This window comes from Myodes glareolus, chromosome 3, assembly GCF_982192425.1.
Source record: "Myodes glareolus chromosome 3, mMyoGla1.1, whole genome shotgun sequence".
NCBI lineage: Eukaryota > Metazoa > Chordata > Mammalia > Rodentia > Cricetidae > Myodes > Myodes glareolus.
The window spans coordinates 21,274,196-21,295,046 of NC_142028.1; the positions used below are offsets into that span (position 1 = coordinate 21,274,196).

At 36.5% G+C, this 20,851-nt stretch overlaps 1 protein-coding gene and 1 pseudogene across 1 annotated transcript; both read left to right on the forward strand.

The window, feature by feature from the left end:
• The first annotated feature begins 555 nt into the window (after nucleotides 1-555).
• LOC125399105 (killer cell lectin-like receptor 2) lies at nucleotides 556-18,240 on the forward strand. Its single transcript, XM_087904075.1, has 8 exons — nucleotides 556-694; nucleotides 2,350-2,522; nucleotides 4,352-4,438; nucleotides 5,337-5,558; nucleotides 9,235-9,377; nucleotides 10,881-10,984; nucleotides 17,797-17,946; nucleotides 18,031-18,240. The coding sequence occupies exons 2-7, from the start codon at nucleotides 2,402-2,404 to the stop codon at nucleotides 17,918-17,920; spliced, it is 801 nt and encodes a 266-aa protein (XP_087760201.1). The 5' UTR covers nucleotides 556-694; nucleotides 2,350-2,401; the 3' UTR covers nucleotides 17,921-17,946; nucleotides 18,031-18,240.
• Nucleotides 5,945-9,008, forward strand: LOC148122567 (carbonic anhydrase 2 pseudogene; annotated as a pseudogene).
• Nucleotides 18,241-20,851: the final 2,611 nt, after the last annotated feature.

Sequence of the window (20,851 nt, forward strand, 5' to 3'; positions counted from 1 at the left end):
AACAGTAAAAAAACAGAATAAAAATAACCAAAGACTACATATGTATCTCAAAGGTAGAATATTTGCTGAGCATGCTCAATGTCTTATAGTTGATAAATCACACCATGAAAATAGCAATAAGACTACTCTATATGGAAGGCCATCAATGTCCACAGTAAATATTATATATGATTAAACAATCTATAAATGTTTGCATCAAGTTTCATGGAGGAAATGTGAGTGCTGCAAAGGCTTCTTAGAGCATACTTAGCTGTAATAAGCACAATTCAAAAACAAGAAGTAACTTTTTCTTCAAATAGTAACATAAGGGAAAATGTCTATTATTACAAAATTAGTAATGGAGAAATGTCAGTCATCTCTTTTTATTTGTGGTTTTGCTAAGACACTGATTTTACTTACTTAAAGGTATGCTCCTCTTGGTCTTCAAATATTGATTATGAATATGATTTGCAGCATCTATGATAATATGATGATTCTTCCCTTTCTGTCAGCATCAGCTTCTTCATGCAATATCCTCTTTTCAGTTTCTGTCAGGAGGAGGGGCTGAAAATCATAAGCTAGAGTTTCACTCAGAGGCGATTCAGTTCTGCTTTTTTTCTTGGAGCTCCGAGAAGATCAGTACAGAATAGTTCAAGTGGTTTCCCAACTGGAAATCAATTCCCTCTACCGAAATAATTTCCTGGTTGAGACACAGGTAACAGTTTCTTTTACTGTTTTTCTATCATGTAATCCAATGTTCTCTAGAGAATTATAGATGGCGTGTCTTGAGAGTGGGATAGATGGGGAAGTCTGTCGCCTGTGTTGGATCTAGTAAACTGTGCCAGCATATGGAAACAGGAGTACAGCACTGGTACTTTTCTTTCTGAGTGTTCTGTGACTTCTGCTGTGTGATGAGAAAATAGAGTAGAGGGATCTATAGAGTTCATTGCCCTTTATTTGGTCAAATATTTATATATTATCCATCTTGAAGAACTCATAATGGGAGCCAGGTAAGATGGCTCAGTGTATAAAGATATGTACTACACAAGTCTGACTGACCATGAGTATTATCCCTGAAACCTACTTAAAGGTTGAATGAGAGGACTCACTCAGTTAAGTTATTCTCTGGACACCTGCCCCATGGCTCAGATAACTCCAACCCTACAAATTTCCAATAATAATAAATAACAATTTTTAAAAAGTATTCTTAAATATGTTTCCCTTTTTTCAGCAAATAAGGGAAAACTTGAAAACTTTCAGAAAACTATGTAAATTAGAAAATTAGAGAAGAATCAATCCATGTACTATTCGTTTTCCATATTATCTGTTGGGTACCATCTTATTTATGAATATAAGGGGAAAACTAGTTAGGAATATTTAGTATTTAATGATATATTGATATCTATGATCAGAAGGAATCCTTCATAGCATTTGCTAATGATTGTTTTATATGGATGAAAGTCATTTTCAAATAAATTCCTCTGGCAATATAAACTAGAATATACTGTGTGAAATTATCGTGAACTTAGAATGATTTGAGATTAAAACTTCACATTGTTGTTCCTCTCTCTAGTGTTCCTGCATCCCACCCATGCAATATCCCTTTTTGCTTTTCTTGTTGATGGAGTTACTTCAAGTTATGTAGCATGTCTGAAGACTTGGAGTCAGGAGCTCAGATGAAAGAGAAGATGCAGTGGTAGTCTTTCTGGGTCTAGGTTTTCCACTCAGTAGGATTTTCCTAGAACCAAGCATTTGTCAGGCCTGGCTTTGGAGAAGAATGTATAGGCTAAGTCTGGATGGAGAGGGTGGACATCTCAGGTGTTTGGACTTTTACCGAAGAAATATTTATATATCTTGGAGCCCAAACTGTTAACCACATGGAGTATTAATCATCATATATTGTTTTGAAGGTGGTGTCTGGTAAACATTGAGAGTCATATATAATTGAAAAGACTGAAAAACAGTTTTTATATTTTTGTATTTATCAAAATGTGTAAATAATTTTAAAATAAAATTTTATTCATATAGAAAACATTGACTGTTATTTGAATTGTTGGTTTGAAAGTGTTTTAATGATTTGCAGTAGTTCCAATTTTGCCTAAGTATTTATATGTGGTCAATATTTTAGACAAATATTCTGTGCCAATATTACAATAACTTATTAGTAAATTTTCCATTCTTTCTATATTTCCTAATAATAAGTGCTGCAAATATTAGAGGTATAAATGACAGAAAGAATCTTACCTTCAGTGGAAATCAGGGACAGTTCATGTGATTTAGGGTGTCTTAAGACGCTATTTCTTTCCACTCCACTGCAGCATCAGATCCAGGAAGCATTCTAAAGGTGCCATATTTTAACTTTTTCTTTAGAAATCACTCAAGGTCAGGTTTTAACACAGACATCACTCTACTCACTCTCAAGATGACCGATGAAGAGATCACTTATGCAACTGTGAGATTCCTGAAGTCTTCTTCAGGGTTGCAGAATGAAGGAAAGTCTAATGAGACTCAAGGGCCCAAAAAAGCTGGCCACAAAGGTAAGTGTTTTATGTATCTAAATTTGTCTGTTATTTAGTCATCTTAACTTTTGACATTTAAAAAAATATTCTACTGGCTTCTATTGAAAACTATAGTTCTTCATTTTAGTTGGAGGTGGTGATACACAGGAATAGGAGAAAAATAAGTGAGTTTAATAAGTAAGAGAGCAATCATGCAGAAATTGTTTAAACATAAGATTCAAAACTAAGTAATCAATTTTTAAAAGTAAAAAGAAAAAGAAAAAATATTATATTTAACTTTTACTAGTATGATAGAAAGCCAAATGGGTAGAGAAGATTAATAAAAGTCTATAAGAAAAGAGTTCTTGATAATTGACAAGTGAGAAGTGAATACATCCCATCACAATTGAGAAGCTCTTAGGCAGTTTTGACTATTTACTCTAGTCAAGGAGAATTCTGAAACCTTGAAAAGTGACAAAGTAGAGTCTGAAGTGGTGTAGGAGGTTCTTCTGTCCATGTGTCGCTTTCATTGATTGAATAAAATACTGCCTTGGCCTTTTTATAGGGCAGACTTAGGTAGGCACAGTAGACAAAACTGAATGCTGGGAAGAAGGGAGACAGGGAGCCACCATGGAGATACCAGGTCAGAAACATTACATCTTTCCTAGTAAGTCACGACCTTGTGGTAAATGCTGATTATTAAAAATGGGTTAAATCAAGATGTGAGAGTTAGTCAATAAGAGGTTAGAGATAATGTGTCAGGCAGTGATTTAATTAATACAATTTCTGTGTGTTTATTTTGGGTGTATATTAGCAGGGCAGCCAGGACCAAAAGCAGGCCCTCTCTCCTTACAACACTGAAGAAACACCAAAAGTACTAGATGAATAAAACCTTATTGAAATTCAGTGTATGCATTAAAAACAACACTTCCACTCTAGCAGAAGGTGTTTTAATTGTCTTAAGTAATTCCAACATCAAATGCAATGAAACTCCAAGAGCAGTCCATCTGATGAGAAAGTCTTTTCCCAGGAAGAAGGCAGCAGAGGAAGAGAGGGGATGAGAGAGGGTAGTGGAGATGTGCAAGGCTAAACCACAATATGCATTTTGATAAATGTCAAAGATAATTAAGTTTATTAATAAAAAAGAGGAAATCTCACTTTTCTAATCTTTTTTCTGCTTATTCTGCATTAGCTGTAACAGTTGAACTCCAAGCTGAGAACTTTTAACTTCTTTGACATAGTGATAATCAGAGGCTTGGTTTTCAGACATTAAGATACACAAAGACATTTAGTATTGTTAGAGAAAAATAGAAGTTATGGGAAAAGAAAGAGAGTTAACTTCTAGGCCCGAGAAAGGATGGATATGTATACAGGTCAACTCCATAACAACCGTGGTTCCCTATAGTTTACAAGAATAACCATCCCTCTTTCCTTCCTCTTAATCCTCAGTTTTGCCTACTTGGTGGAATGCATGCTCCAATTTGGCATCTACTACTTGGTCTGTGTCTGTGCCTCCAGTGCTTTCAGAAGGACACATTTTGATCTTATAGAATTGGATCAGGGGCATGTGCCTGTCATCCAGCTACTTCTTGGCTGAAGTGGGAGGCTTGAGAATACAAGGTCAAAGGTGATAAAGAAATTGAAATCCTGTGAAACTTCCCACATGTAGGATTTCTAAAGTGGTAGATACCTAAAAATTTTAGGTAGATACCTACAAATTTGAAAGCATATGTTCATTCAAGTTTTATGATGGACTTTGTAAAACTCCAAGAAACCAATATCCTCTTGTTTCCAAGCGACAAAAATTATAATTAGTATTGGTGCATGGTTATTTTACCGTAATTATTTTCTTATTTTGTTTGTTTGTTTAAGAGGGCCAGTCCCATGGCATCTCATTGCAATACCTCTGGGAATTCTTTGTTCCAGTCTTCTGGTGGCTCTTGCAGTGTTGGTGACACACAGTGAGTAACTGGTATAAAGCTTTTTTGCCTTTCTGCCTAAGTAATAACTTTTGACACAAATTAGGATAACACACTCTATCCATTGTGTTTCCTATAATCAGGGGATGTGCCAGTTAGCTCTGGACTTTGTTTTTTCTTTTTAGGTTTTTGTTTTGTTTTGTTTTCTTGATACACTACAGTGTTCTGTTCTTATACATACATATTCTATTTACTCTGGGGATGTTGAGAATTACCTTGTTCTGTCCTATTCTTTGTATTCTTCCTTTTATAGACTTGGTGGTAGCATACTTTCTGAGCTTAGATGGTTGTGAACCTTATTTATACATTCTGTGAGAAACAGTTGTGCAAAAGAGATGATGATCTTCTATTCATTTTCCTCTGTGTATATTGAGGACATGGTTAATTGAATAGACTTCATCTCTACAGATACGTTAAAACTTAAGTTTTATTAGATTCCCTCACATTTTATTCTCAGGCTGTGCTAACAAATGGTTACATATTTGAATATTTTGCTGTCCCTCTGGTCCAATGAGAATTGTGCCATTTCTTAATGTGTCTTAGTTCACATTGTCATGCTGTGTTAAGTATTCAAGAAATATTTTATTTAGGTATTAACTTGAAAGATTTGTGTTTTGAAAACTTAATTGGAAGTTGTAGTTCACCCACCAAAGTTTTATTCAGCTGTATTGTCTGCTTTACATTAAAGTTACCATGATAGAGGGAAGTTCCTGTTCCCATTCCTATAGGGAGTTAATTGAGGTGATACTTTCTAAATGTCAAAGCACCACTTTAGTAATGATATGTTTTGGTTGTCAACATGGGCTTTCTCTGGTATCATAAATTTCAATATTTACTTCTTATGAGCATTTTTTGCTGTTATATCTGCTATTAATTTTAGTTTTTCAGTATAAACAAGAAAAACATGAATTGCAGAAAACTCTAAATAATATTGATCAAGAGTACAGAACCATGAAAAATGACTACTACTTAAGGAAAGAAATATTGAGAAATATGTCCATAGAGCGTGATGCCCTCAAAGACCATCTGAACTCCCTCAAAAGAAAACAGAACAGATGCTACGGGGAAGTTAAGCTTGTTTTAGATTGTGAACAGCACCCAGGTACAGTGGCGATTTTTTAATAAAAAGTTGCATTAATTTTGTACTATTTCTTCTCTAGAAGATTTGAAGTCCAATTAGCAGCTTGCAATACTGGTGATCTGTGGTAGTGACTTGGTGTTTCCTTATCCATGGAGGAACCTGTAACCAACTTTGTTGTTGAGAAAATATAGAAATTTCCAATAAGAGCATATTCAACAAATTCTTAATCTGAAATGGACTTGGAGCATTTATATGGATGTAGTCATAAAAATAATTTTGCATGTGTGTGTGTGTGTGTGTGTGTGTGTGTGTGTATGTATGTATGTTTTCCTTATGCATTGGTATAAGAGAACTTGCCCATTTAAAGCCATGATGAAGTTTCCTTCAGCACATTTTGGAGCTTCAAAATGGTGTCCACACTGTGTTACTCTGGCAGTGACACAGTGAACAAGGCCAAAGAGATGAAAATGGCAAGCATTACAATGATCCCTCTTTACCTTGCATTGTGACTTGTTAACTTTATTTGACACAGTTTTATCATTCATTATTAAATATTTTTTTCAGAATTTAGAATTTACAAACAGCTTTTGCATAGGATTTCTCTATGCCATGATAGAGGTTGACAATTTTCACTACTCAAAGGCTAATAATACTTTTAAAACTGTTAAATTATAAAATATATGTTGAAAACAAAAAAGTGTCAAAATTTTAAATATTTCAGACCCATGAAACATGTTTTATGTTATTATTTTAAAATAACTTTAACATCAGTAAATGGTAGTATATTGCTGGAGTCCTTTTCTTTGGGAGGCTGAGACCTTAGGATTATAATTGAGGACAATCTGGACAGCTCAGCAAATTCCAGGTCAGCCTATGCTACACAGTGATTTCTCTTTACAGAAAAACAGAGGTTGGGAATAAACTTTGTTAACAGAGCATGCCCTTTTACAGTACCTCACTAAAGAAAATAATCATATTGATGTGTTATTGCTACACAAGCTGCACACATTTTAATGTTTTCAACTTAATATACTTGGGCATGTGGAAATATCATGGAAGGCATCAACATAATCAAGAGAATAGACTATCACCTTCCGAAACCCTCTCATGTGTCTCTTAAGGCAAGAACATCTGACACAGACCACAGCACAATCTTATGTGCACAGACAGTATGTGTGGATGAACTGGGGACACAGTACATTACTGCAGGTCTAGAATTTCATCACTTTGTAACTACCTCTGTACAACAAGTGTTTGTTTCATGTACTCCAGCTCTGGTATCTCACAAGCCTTTGCTTCTTAGAGATGGGATGTATTAGAACCCTCATCAGTTGAGTCATAAAATTTGGTTCTGGTTTATTACACTTTTCACACCATCTTCAACTTCAACCATGTTTGTCACTTAGTTCAACATCTCTTTTGGGGTTTTGAGGTGTGAGACATTGTTTAATTCTGTAGTCCAGAATGTCTCCGAGTCTACTTCATAGTCAAGACTGGCTTGGAAGTCACTACTTGACCTAGCCTGACCTCAGGCTAGTTGGTGGTAGTCCTCTTGTCTCACTCTGTAGAGTGATGAGGCATAAGCCATGGTGCCCAGACAATTTACTTCCCTTTAAAGGATAAATAGTATGTTTTGTGTACATGTGCTGCACTTTTTTCCTACTGATTTCTCCACGATGGACACATAAACTGTTTCCATATCTCTACTGTTATAAACAAGGCTTCATAGAGCATGGGTATACAGGGATCTTTCAACATTCTAGAACCTCAATTTTTGGGAGCTCTGAAATTTTGCTTAGTTATAGATGTTTAATTAAAACAGTGCTCTAAAGCTGGGCAGTGGTGGCAAATGCCTTTAATCCCAGCACTCAGGAGGCAGAGGCAGGCAGATCTCCGTGAGTTTTAGGCCAACCTGGTCTACAGAGAGAATTCCAGGACAGGCTCCAAAACTACAGAGAAACCCTGTCTTGAGAAAACCAAAACCAAACCAAGTCAGTGCTCTAAGAACAAAATACTAGAGGCCTCCACCTGTCACCTATGTCCAGCCAGCTCCACGGTCTCCTCCCCTTGCTCAGGTCCACTCGGTCCCTCCCCTGGGCCTCCCAGAGCACCAAGTTGGCAGGAGCCTATAAAAGCCGGACCGTGGGACCTGCGACACACACTGCAAGATCGTTAGACAGAGGACAGCTGCTGCTCTGCCCCAAACACTGGCCCGACCACGTCCCACCACTGAGAGTACAGCAGGCACAAAGGACCAGAGCACTGATATAAAGACTTCCCCATTGCCAATGGAGAGCGGCAGTCCCCGGTTGACATTGACACCAAGACTGCCCAGTATGACCCTGCTCTCCAGTCTCTAAGTGTATGCTAAGATCAAGCTACTTCCAAGAAGATTCTCAACAATGGCCACTTCCTCAACGTTGAGTTTGATGACTACCAGGACTGTTCAGTGCTGAAAGGAGGACCCCTCAATGGCACCTACAGATTGATCCAGTTTCACTTTCATTGGGGCTCATCCGATGGGCATGGCTCTGAGCACACTGTGAACAAAACAAAATATGTTGCAGAACGTCACTTGGTTCACTGAAACAAATGTGACTTTGTTCACATGTGGTGACTTTGGGAAAGCTGCACAACAACCAGATGGACTGACTGTTTTGGGTATGTTTTTGAAGATTGGACCTGCTACATAAGGCCTTCAGAAAGTTCTTGATGCCCTGAGCGCGATTAAAACAAAGGGCAAAAGTGATGCCTTCACTAACTTGGATCCTCGCTCCCTTCTTCCTGGAAACTTTGATTACTGGACATACCCTGGCTCTCTGACCACTCCGCCTCTGCTGGAATGTGTAAACTAGATCATGCTCAACGAACCCATTACCGTCAGCAGTGAGCCCATGTCTCATTTCGGTAGACTGAACTTCAACACAGAGGGGAATCTGAAGAACCGATGGTGGACAGCTGGTGCCCAGCTCAACCACTGAAGAACAGAAAGATCAAAGCATCCTTTAAATAAAATGGTCCTGTAGCAGGCGTCCAAACAATAGCTGCCTCTCTGTAGCTGAGCACAATTCTACCTTGATGATTTGGATTCCACTTTGCGTCTCTCACCTGTTGTGCTTATGAATTAAATGTGAAGAAGATTCAGGTGTCTCCCATGGTGGTAGTGTGGTGGCAGGTTGGTAGCTGACTTATGGCACACCCAATCAGTCATAGCAATCTAATGCAAAAGACAGAAATGGCTTCTTACCTTTCTTCCCAGTCATAGGATAATGAGTACTCAGGCTTGTTTGCTAAAATGCTATTTTTAAAATATGGGAAAGTAGAATGACTGCTTACAAGTCCAGATCATGAGACAAACTGAGATAATTTAAGCAAATCAGGCAAAATAGTTATAGTTTTATGATTATAAATTATATAAATGTTCACTATTTCAAGATGTTATATTAAAGAAAAACTTTTAATATGCTTATATATTTGTATCAATAATATCTTAAATTTGAATTATGATGTAACTTAGTGACTTAAATTTTAGAGATGCAAATAGGGTGTGAAATTGGTATAGTTGTGATACAGAGTATATTATAACTTAATGGATAATGTATTTTAGATATTCTCTAATAAAAGTCAGAATTATAAAATAAAAAAAGAACAAAATACTTAACAGTAAAAGTTTTCACCATTCTCTTCTCTGTTGTAGGCAAACATTTTAAAGGACACTGGTTCTGCTGTGGCATAAAATGTTATTATTTCATCATGGACCCTAAACAATGGGAGGGATGTAATCAGACCTGCCAGGAATGCAGATTATCCCTTTTGAAGATAGATGATGATGATGAACTGGTACCATAGACTTTTACATGCTTCTTTATTCTTAGACTCCTTCTCTAATCCTTGGATAGTGAGATACTGAGCCCGGGCAGGCTTATTGAAAGAGAAAACTCAAAGTGTTGTATTTGGTTTCCCTGTAATGTGAGCAAAAGCTGTGCACTAAGGGTATCCCTCCTGCTCCTAGCTTAGCATGAAGGCGTAGGGTCTGTTATGAGAAGACTCATTAATAAAGTGATAATCATGTCTTTGCAATCTCCTCCCTTTCTCAGGATTCTGCAAGACAGTACCTCAGAGAAGAATGCTTTCCCTGAGTAAGTTTAACACTTTAGTACAGTCCATTTTTGACTGACAGCTATGTTTCTCCACATAGCTGTAGTGTCAAATATACTTAAAGATGCTGAAGTCTAATACTTGCTTTTTGGCACCTGTACATGGGACTGTCTAAGATGAATGATTGGTTGACAGTAGGGAAAGTAACTGATCTCTGAACCTATATGCAAAATGGAGATAAGATGAGAACCATGGAATTAAATGGTTTTACCTGTTAGCTCCATGTGGACTTTCAATGAAATTGTCCAAAATTTTTACTTCATATTATTTTTATGTTTTTAAAGTATATCTATTTTTAGGAATTAGTCATTAAAAGAAAGCAAAGGTACCAAGATCCTGACTTTTTGTTTAAATCATTACTAACAAAATCTCTTCTAATATGAAGACTATGTTTTTCTAGAGAAATGCTTGAAGTATCAGCTTGAAACCTTGTCATTTAGAACATGGTAAAAATTTAGACACCAATTTAATGCAGGTTTAAAAATTGCAATATAAAAGTATCTTAATGTCAAATAATAATGTAGATTTCAATTTGCTACTGTAATCATAATTAAATATATGCCCATGTTTTAGAATGTATTCAGTAATTTAATTAAATATTATGCCACTTGGATGTCACATGTAAGTCACTAAATTTTTCCAAATATCTGTTCCTTTCCTCCTCAATTTCTATCATTTCCAGGTCTGAACTTCAGAACAGTTTCCTCTCTGGAGCATGGGGCTTAATGTACAGCTTTTCACACCGGATTTTTCACGTTAATGAATTTGTTTTAAAGACAGGGCATTGCTTGCCACATGCCTCTGTAGTGTTTGGGAATGCACATTTGAATAATTTCACAGAGTCAGAAATTATTTAATGAATTATGTATGTGAAGACTTGTTTTTAGGAGTCACAAACAGGAATATTGAAGTTCATGGTCAGCCTTGGTCACACATTACGACTTTCTTTGAGAAACACACTCAACAAACCATTTCATGAATTCAGCATCTCTAGACACCTAAAATTTACATTTTAAAAAAGTTATGTAATTTACAAAAGATTTGACATAAATGAGCTACCAGTGTGAAATCACTAAAATATATTTGGAGGGATAGCAGAGAAATGACACACGAATAGCTGGGACCTGTTATACTTGTTCTCTTCTCACCAAAGCTTTATCATCAAATATATTTTTCCCCATGCAGAAATTTCTTCAGCTCCAAATTAATCAAAACAATTACTGGATTGGATTATCATATAATGAAAAAGAAAGAAAATGGCGACGGATTGACGATGGCCCATCTAACCTGTGAGTTTCCTGAATCCTCACACTGTATCAAGATTTTTCTCTCATTTCACAAGACTGTTCTCATTTTCTATGGAGCTCACAGGTAAAGACAAGTTGTCTGTGTCAGAGTTTGACCAACTGTTAGACAGGGAAGCTGACTGCTAGTGGTTTAATACTGAACATAGTTCAAGATTTTATATTTTAAGATGCAGAGGGCACAAGCAAATCAACCGTTTAAGATTACATGAAGTGACTGGACCATCCTGACAGGTACTATCAGTGTGAATATCTGAAACATTCACTTCACTTGTTTCTCCAGCTAGTTTATATAACTTGTTGTTTATATATAGAGAACAAATTTACATATGCATACATATATATTTACCTTCAATTTTGAGATGTTATATTGTATAAACTCCAAGTTTTATGTTAATTTGTAATCTGGTAGAAAACTATTTATTGATTATCTTTATTAATAGTATTTCTTTTTTGAATATATTGTATATACATTAAATATAATATGATTATACCCTTTCCTCTCACTGCAAGCTTTCTCTGCTTCTGTCCTAATATGTGCCACTCTTAACTCCTGTGTACTTAACTTATTCTGTCCCTAGGTGCATGGTATTATGACCACTGAAGCTAGGTTAGCCACCAGTGGCCACACTCCCCCAAAAGAATGAATCTCCCTTTTCCAGCAGCTGTCACCTAACAATAGTGATTTTTTAAGTGATAGTGGGCAGCTACCCATCTATGCAGGAGATTTGTCATGTCCAGAAGAATATTTTTCACGTTTTTTCCCCTTCTCTGGTTCTTACATTCTTTCTCTTTCCTCTTCCCTTCTATTTCCTGAGTCTTGGAGGTGGAGTTTGGGGAAATCGGTTTAGAAAGATGTCCCCATTGTGGTTGAGCATGTATTCTCGTCTCCTAAGCCCTTTGACCAGTTCTGCTTCTCTGCACTACCCACTGCCCACTGTAAGAAGTTTTTCTGATGGTGATTGAGAGCAGCCCATGTCTCAGTCATAAATATAATTGGTAAGAGTACAATTTGACCACATGACCGCTTGGCAAAATGATAGTAGCAGGTTCCATACTCAGGCCAATGACTTCAACAATCACAGGCTTTTTATTTGGCTTACAAGAGTAAACCTGGCATCCTTCAACTACAATAAGAAAGCAGTTACTTATCCCATAGCAAGGGTTTCACTAGGCACATATTGCCTAGCAGGTCAGTATTTTGACATGTGGGTTCCAGTGCTGGGCAAGACCATTCATGTTTTTTCTCTCTGTAGTAGTTTGAATGAAATTGGCTTCCATAATCTCATAGGGAGTGGTACTTAGGAGGCATGGATTTATTGGAGTGGGTAGTCTTAGAAGAAATGTGTCACTGTGTGGGTGGGCTTTGAGTTTTCCTATGTTCCAGATACCACTGAATGTGTCAATCAACTTCCTGTTACCTGCATATCAGGATACAGCCAGAATCAAGTCAGCCTGCATGCTGTCATACTCCCCACCATTATGTTAATGCACTGAACCTCTGAAACTGTAAGGGAGGTGCACCAATTAAATGTTTGTTTTATAAGAGTTGCCAAGGTCATGTATCTCTTCACAGAAATGAAAATCCTAACTAAGACACTCCTCTAACACACTGCAAATGACTTTTAGACCCATTAAAAGCTAGCCCAAGGGAAGATATCTTCTGATTGGTTTAAGATTGACTTATCTATATCCTGACACCAAATGTGTGGTGTCTTCAGCAATAGGGTATTACCATGAAGTTACTGTGGAAAACCAAGGGCATGACAACAGACTGTTATTTGAAGACATCTGTGGTCTCCTGATCAGTAATTCCTTTGGATGTGTCCCTTGCCTTGCACTTTTATTTTCATTTACTAACTCACATCTTCTGTGGATAGAACTCTTTTTAAAATAATATCTTGATTTTTTTAAATAAAAGTTTTTCTATAGAATCTATTTTGATCAGGTGTTCTTCCCCGCTTAATACCCAGTTCTTTTCCACCTCCTTCCCTCACTCCCTCACTCAATTTCCTATTATTTTATGTTATTTTTTTTCTCTCTCCCCCAAAACAAAAAGGGAAATAAAATCAAACTAAAACAAAAAACAATAAAATAAAAAACTGTCCCAAACAAACAAACTCACAAATAACCAAAGAAAACAAAGAGTCTGTTTTGTGTTAGTAAACTATGAACTTACTAACTAGTGGGTGTCCACAAGGCCTTTTATACATTCTTAGTTTTGGTTGATCCATCCTTTACTCTCTCCTGTTCATTCTTTTGCAGTATTCATACACATTTTATCCCTTAATTCTCAGAAGTCCCTATGCCTTCATATCACATCTTCATCATTTTCCTGATAACTGCTATTTTTAGAAATACAGATTTTTTTAAAAAAAAAATCTAATAATTCTGTCTTTGTCTTCAATAGCTTTGTTAGCTATTTACATTTTAAGTTGCTTTTTATATCATTTAAAATATATTTAATTTTTACTGTTTTGTTGTTGTTGTTGTTTGGAGATAGGGATTTGTATCACCCAGGCTGGTCTTGAACTCCTGATCCCTTCATCTCCATCTCTCGAGTGTTGAGACTACAGGCAGATATAACTGTCATTTATCCCTTTAAAGATATCGCCATAATTAATTTACATGATTAGTTGGTAGTCCTGTGGCCTGAACTTTAATGGACTTAAAGTAGTGTTTCTGTTGGATTTTGTTCATTATAGTAGATTTTTGTGGTATTCAGTGAATTTCCTCTTTAGCAGCTGAAGGAATTATCTTAGGCATCAACAGTGTTTTCTGTCTCAAGAATATTTCTTTCAGTGCCCAAGACCATGGCAGATCTGGCTCTCTTCTATTTAAACGTGGTTCTGCCACCGTGAACATCTAGGCTCCAGATCTGCAGGAAAATAACTTCTGCTTTCTCCTCCAAGGACACTGGCAAGTCACATAGGTGACGGGAAGAAAGAAGGCCTTATAAGGTGCATTATTATGTTCAAGTCATACAGATTAGCACCACTGTTTTGTTACCAATTTATTAATTTTGGATTTTTTTCTATATGAGGTATCATTTCATACAGGTTAGCTTTTTTATTATTATTATTTGTTTGTTTGCATCTACCTCCCAAGTACTAGAATTGTTGGTGCTTGCCACTCTGAAAGGCCATAGAGTTAATAAATTTGTTTGTATCCTATAGCATTATTCAGAGTCAAATGGACAGGTGGTGACTTGTAAAGTGAGGTGTCAAGGTCTGAGAGGATGCCTGTATCCAGGTTAAATGATCTTTGTAGTCCTTGACTATGCTGGAGAACTGTTCCCTGATGATGGTGTGGTAACTACGGCCAGACATGAGGCTTCAGTAAGGAAGCCTAGTGGTCAGGTTTCTGTGGCTTCCATATTATTTTCTCCAGTGGGAAGACACAGAAGCTTGAGCTCAATGTCAGCTTCTAAATGAACCTCATGAGCAGCTGTGAGCTGTGCTTCTTGGGTAGAGGTTCACGCATGCATCACCATGGAGTAAAGCAAAGAGGTGATGGTGCAGAATATGTGTTCCATGTGTATCTTATGAATACTTAGTGTCTGCTGGGTCTTTCCCTCTTTGCTCATGTTCAACACACATGCTTTCTTAATTGAACCCACAATCACATCTCATGGCTAACTAATATGTGTATACTTATTCCCACCATATCGTCCCTACCTATGTTCTGTCTATGATTCATGGGCCACTTAATTCCATTTGTCTCCTTTTCTCTTCCAATTGTAAATCTAAATTTTCTGCTTCCACCTGTCTTAAAACCAATGTTAAATGAAGGCGATCTTTTGTTAAAGTTTTACCCCATTTGTTATTTCAGCCCCATGGAATTTGGTAGATTTCTTTCTCTGTCTGGTGCTCTTTGACATAGATTCTCATTAGACTAGCCTAATTCAAATGCAGTGTATTTCCCAAACCAGCCTTGAACTCCTGGTACTTCTGGATTAGTTATTTGGTATTTGAATGATAATTTTCTAAAGATTCACTATTTATTTTAGCCTACCTATTAATAGAAATATGGCTGTCATGCTTTACTGATGCTTTGGAACTCCCAGCTTTACTGAAGCCTCAATTTGTATAAGAATTTGCTTCCTGCCTGTTAATATGATTGAACTAAGTTTAATTATTAGTTAATATTTGATCAGGGTCTTGCTCCGTGGGCCAGACTGACTAGGTCTATAATCCTCCTATAACAGGCTTCCTAATGCTAGGTTATAGTAATGTATCATCTTTCTTTGTGTTTTAGTTTTTATTTATCATTTTGAGTTATTTTTTCATGAGACAGTAGCTGTGGATTAGTATTTATCATCCAGCAGAGGTTGCAGTTGTGTTGCATGTAGGGAAGTCACCTGATCACCATATTTCAGTGACGTCCCAATAGCTCTGAGGAGTGGAAGAAGGAAGATAAACAGGCAAAACAGCAGTCACACACCATCTTCTGTGACTGTACTACAAATGTCCCTTTACTCCTTAGAGAAAAGGTATATAAGACCTTTTTCTATGTGCCACGTGCATTTATTTCTTCTTTTCTTCTTTTAAAACTGTCTTTATTTAAAAAAATATTAGAGAAAAACAATTTCAATGTAAAATTGTTCAGAGGAAATATTGAAAATTTATTTAACATGCTCAGAAAAAAATGGGAATCAGTGGGAATCAGACAAAAAAATTTTTGTGATCAAAGACCACTTTTATTTTTCATTTAATTCCATTTACTTATTTTTGTGTATATATTCATATGTTCTGTGACAAACAGGTCACAGCACAGGTATAGTTAGAAGAGCATTGAAGGAGTCACTTCTCTCCTGTTTTATGGGGTCTGAGATTTTAGCTGTGGTTGAGTGGTCTGGAGCCAATGACCTCCACACATTGAGCCATGTTACTGGCCCAAGACCATTTTTGATGAATGTAGAGAAAATGGAAATCTTTTGTTGATGTTTGGAATTAATTAAGATTAATTCCATATTCTGTCCATTTTGGTTGATAAACCTTGTTTTAGAAACCTTGGCCTGAATTAATATAAATTTTGAATTTAAATAACTGTCCATTATATTTTTTATTTTATAGTGATCTGACAGTAACTGAATCACTGCATAAGACAGGAAACTGTAAATTTTTAAGGTCAGCAGGTGTAGATAATGGTGACTATGTTAGAATCACTCCTGTATCTTGGAAAAGAAAGTGGATAAATTGTCTGATTTGGTGTGCAGTGGGAAGGAAAGGAAAGGTGAAAATGGAATGTGGTCTTCTTTGTTTGTTTCCTGTGATGAATTGTGACTACTTAACAGCCAGATGTTTGAAACACAGGTCTCAGTCTGCCATGAAAACAGAGAGAGGACCTGGAAAGGAAAGAAGTGTTCCTGTGAAATCTGACTTAACAGAGAGCAAAAGTCATTTTTCTCCCTTATACACATAGCAGCTGTATCTGAGGAATGGACACTATGCCTGGCTGTATTTATTATTGAGGATATGTATTTTGAGTGCATTTTTAGTCAGTTTCCTTTAACTATTAAGGGAAAACTGGCTAAAGTGATTCCATGATCATTTATGTTTTTTTGCAAACTCCTGCTAACCCCTCAGCCTGAGTAGGAATCTGATTTCTGTCAGTTTTTTTACAGGATTATATTAATTATTATTAATTATTTTTTGACATCTGGTTTTGCTACATAACCCGGGTTGAACTGAAACTCACAGTCTTTCTGTTTTAGCACATTTACTAATTGCTATGTTTTTTAATTTTTTAATTTTTTTTATTTTGCAGCATTTAATTTTTTCTTCTTTACAAAAGGGGAACTATGGCTTCTAATCTATCATCCTGCAGAAATCAGTGTTGCTATGCATGCAAGGAATTCAGTAGATTACTATGCTTCAGTGAAGACCCATTAACTGTAAAGTGGTGGGAGGTGGAGAAAAGAGAAAGGGAAAACAGCCCAAATCATTAGTTACAAGCCCTCATCTGTGACTGTACTACAAATCTTCCCTTTCTCCCTAAGGCACAAGCAAATGAGCACTTGTTCCTTGTGCTACACACTTTTGTTTCTACATAGCCATTAACTGACAAAATGTAAATGGGAAAGCAGGCTTAGTATAAAATAATTCCTTGGAAATATTGAAAATCAGTTTTATGTCATGACCAAAAGCTGTGAGAGTGGAATAAGACAGGAATTTTGGTATGACCAAGAAACTATTTCTTATTAATGAGCTCAGAGAAAAAACATTTTAGTGATGTAATTGTGAGCAATAATTCCCATATTCTTCATGTAGAATAGTATAGCAATAGTTCCCATAGTCTTCTTATGGAATAGTATAGTAATGTTGACTAAGGTTGCTGTCCCACCAGGTCCCAAGATCGTTCAGTCCCAAAGAAATCACAAAGAGGTCAACGTTAACTATAAACTGATTGGCCTATTATCTCAGGCTTCTTATTAATTCATATACTCATATTAGCCCATAATTCTTGTATGTGTTAGCCACATGGCCTGGTACCTCTTTCAGCCAGGCTGTCACATCATACTTCCTCTGTGTCTGGATAATGACTGCAGACAGAATCTCTCCTCTTCCCAGAATTTCCAGTGTGCCACCTCTGCTTCCTGCCTGGTCGCCCCACCTATACTTCCTGCCTGACTACTAGCCAAACAGCATTTATTTAAACTACAAGAGACAGGGTACAGACCATTGTCCCACATAGTAATAGTTCCCATATTCTTCATATGTTCTCCATATAGAATTTTCAAAACCATGATATTTCTGCTCAAAATTAAACAAACGCCCATTGATTTCATTATTTAGTGACTCCAAAATAGTAAATTTCAGGCATCAAACTGGAAGATGTGCATCTTTATCTAGAAGAAGACTAGGTGATACTAAGTGTGAAACTAGCAACCCCTGTATCTGTGAGAAGAGAATGGACTAATTCCCCGATTCACCCTGCAGCAAGAGGTAAAGGTAAAATGGGAAGTGTTGATCCTTCTGTGCTTCCTGTAATAATCTGTGATTCCTTATTAAAATGTGTTTTGATTCCAGGATTTCGTCCTCTGTGCAGATGGAGGGATGTGCTGGAAGAGGTTGAAAACACTCTCCCGAATCTGACTTGACAGAGCAGAGGCCATCTTTCTTCCTGGAGGAGTATATCTTCTCAGAACATGAACACCCCATTACCCCAAGCCCCTGAAGAATCTACACTTTCTATTTTCTTACATACCTATAGAACTAAATAAAGAACCCAAACAAACAGTCTGAGTTTTCATTATCAATAGGATAAGTCATCTTAATTGAAAGTGCAATTAAGAACTACAATGTAGTTTTGGGCTTCAATTTCTTAGTTGATATTTGATTTCTGTTCTGTTTTGTTTGTGTATTTTGTTTCACATAAAAGGTTTCTTCATTGGTATAAACATTTCTTTTGGCCATTAAATATAAGTTCAAATTTGGTGAACAGTTGCAAGGATAGTTCAAGGAACTGCTGACTATATTTTATCTAAGGCATCAGTTGTTCTACCCATTCTTCTTTAATCCATCTATCATTGGTTGAGGCCTTGTAGAGATGGTGGCAATAATTGAAAATGGCTACATGTAGAGGCTTACACTTATAATCTTAGCAATTAAGAGGTTAAGACAAGATTGCTAGGGGCCAAAATGAATACAGCGAGAGCCTATGTCATAGAACCTAACAAACCAAATAAAATTGAGTCCCAAATGTTCCTAAATATTTTCTAGGGATAACAATTTATCTTATACAACCATACTCAAATGATCAAACATAGGACATCTAACATTGATATAGTAATTTATTCTAATCTAGGATCTGTATCCTCATTCACTGATTGTATAATGTAACTCTGGGTATTTCCTCTATATTCAGGTTCACAAACATTTAGTGCCAATGTCATTTTAGTGTCCTTTAGTCCTAAATAGTTTGTTTGTTTGTTTTATGTTTTCTGGTGGTTTGTTGCTGCTGTTGGTTTCTGTTTGTTTTCTTGCTTGTTTTTTTTTTTTTTCATGAAAATGTTTCTCTGTGTTTCTCTATTTGTTCTAGAAACTCTCCGTAGAACATGCTGACCTGGAACTGGGAGATTTGCCTGCCTCTGACTCCTAAGTGCTGAGATTAAAGATGTGTGCATAAATATCTTGATAAGCATGAATCTTGCTATATAAACAAGGTTGCCCTCAAACTCATAGAGATTCACTTGCCTTTGTCACTCAAGTGCTGCAATTAAAGACATGCAACGCCAAGTCCAGCTGAGAAATGTGAAACTTAATAAGTATACTTCTTATTCTCCATTAAATCCAAACAGAACATTTCCATCTCCTCTCAATTCCTTTCTTGTCCCAGCTGTACTTTCTTATACTGGAAATTAGTTCTATTTCCATTACAGCTCTGTATTTGCCTTCCTTGTGCAATCAAGTTTTTAATATTAGCCTATGATTTCTCCTTTATAAAAATGTTGTAATGAGGAGCAGTGGGCTGCATTCCTGCTGCTCAGCTCTTGGCCGCCTGGCTAGTTTACACCCAATAATTACACAGAAACTGTATTCATTTATACACTGCCTGGCCCATTAAACCTAGCCTCTTCTAGGCTAACTCTCACTTCTTAATTAACCCATTTCTATTAAGTCTATCTATCACCACGTGACTGTGGCTTACTGGGATGAGTCTACCCTATGTCCCTCTCAGAGAGGAGAGCCATGGCATCTGCCTGACTCTGCTTTCTTTCAGCATTCTGTTCGGTCCACCTATCTAAATTTTGTCCTATCAAAAAGCAAAGGCAGTTTCTTTATTTGACCAATGAAAGCAACACATAGAAAGAAGACCCTTCTACACCATAAAAATAATATTTTTTAATTCTTTGATAATTTCATACCATGTATTTTAATCATATTCACTTCCCCTCATTCAATTCCATCCAATTCACTCCTACTTCCCTACCCACTCAACTCCCTGCTTTTGTTCTCTTTTTCTTTTTCAAAGCATATTAAATCCAGTTGTGTTGCCCAGCTACTTCTGGATATGGGGCCAGCCTTGGAGTTGGTTCATTAAAAATATTAACAAAATTGACAAACCTTTGGCCAAATTAACTAAAATATACAAATATACTAAAATATCAAATAAATAAAATAGATAAAAAGGGAGACATTATAACAAACACTGAGGAAATTTAGGAAATCATAAGGACATACTTTTTTCGAAAACTTGTACTTCATTCAAGTGAATACTGGCTGCCCAAAACTTGGAGCACAAAGTAGGAACACATACAAATTCTTTTTATGAAGCCAGCAAATATTTATTGAAATAACCTCCTAGTGGAATGCTCTTCTAATGAGTATGAAATGACCTTTCTGGTTACTTCTCACTAGTTTTGGTTTGAAATCTCTTTTGTCAGGTAATACAATATGTCCACCTGCTTGTTTCTTAGTTCCATTTGCTTGGAAAACCTTTTACATTCATTCCCCTAAAATTAGTATTAGAACTACTTCTCAATGTTTGATAAAACACCATGATGAAGACAAATTATGGAAAGAAGGGTTTATTTTAGGCTTATGGTTCTTGAGAGTAGGGTCCTTAACGGCTAAGCAGAGACATGGTAGAAGAAATAACAGAAAACTTCCATCTCAGATCACACACAGGAAGCAGAACGAGCTAACTCCAAATATAATGAAATCTTTTGAAACTACATAGCCTGTCCCCAGTGGTGTACTTCCTTCAGGAAGACCACACCTCTGAATCTTCTCCAAACAGCCATCAACTTGAGACCAAATACTTAAATGCCTGAAACTTAAGGGGTACACCTGATATAAACCATAGAGGGTGTTATCCACCAGGTAGTCATGTTTCTTGAAGGCTCAA

Bases quoted from the DNA above. Each gene is read 5' to 3' on its own strand.
- LOC125399105 (XM_087904075.1), top strand. From the start codon at position 2,402: ATGACCGATGAAGAGATCACTTATGCAACTGTGAGATTCCTGAAGTCT. The intron at 2,523-4,351 runs GTTTTATGTATC...TTTGTTTAAGAG, and splicing joins AGCTGGCCACAAAGGTAAGT to GGCCAGTCCCATGGCATCTC. The intron at 5,559-9,234 runs GTACAGTGGCGA...TCTCTGTTGTAG, and splicing joins AGATTGTGAACAGCACCCAG to GCAAACATTTTAAAGGACAC.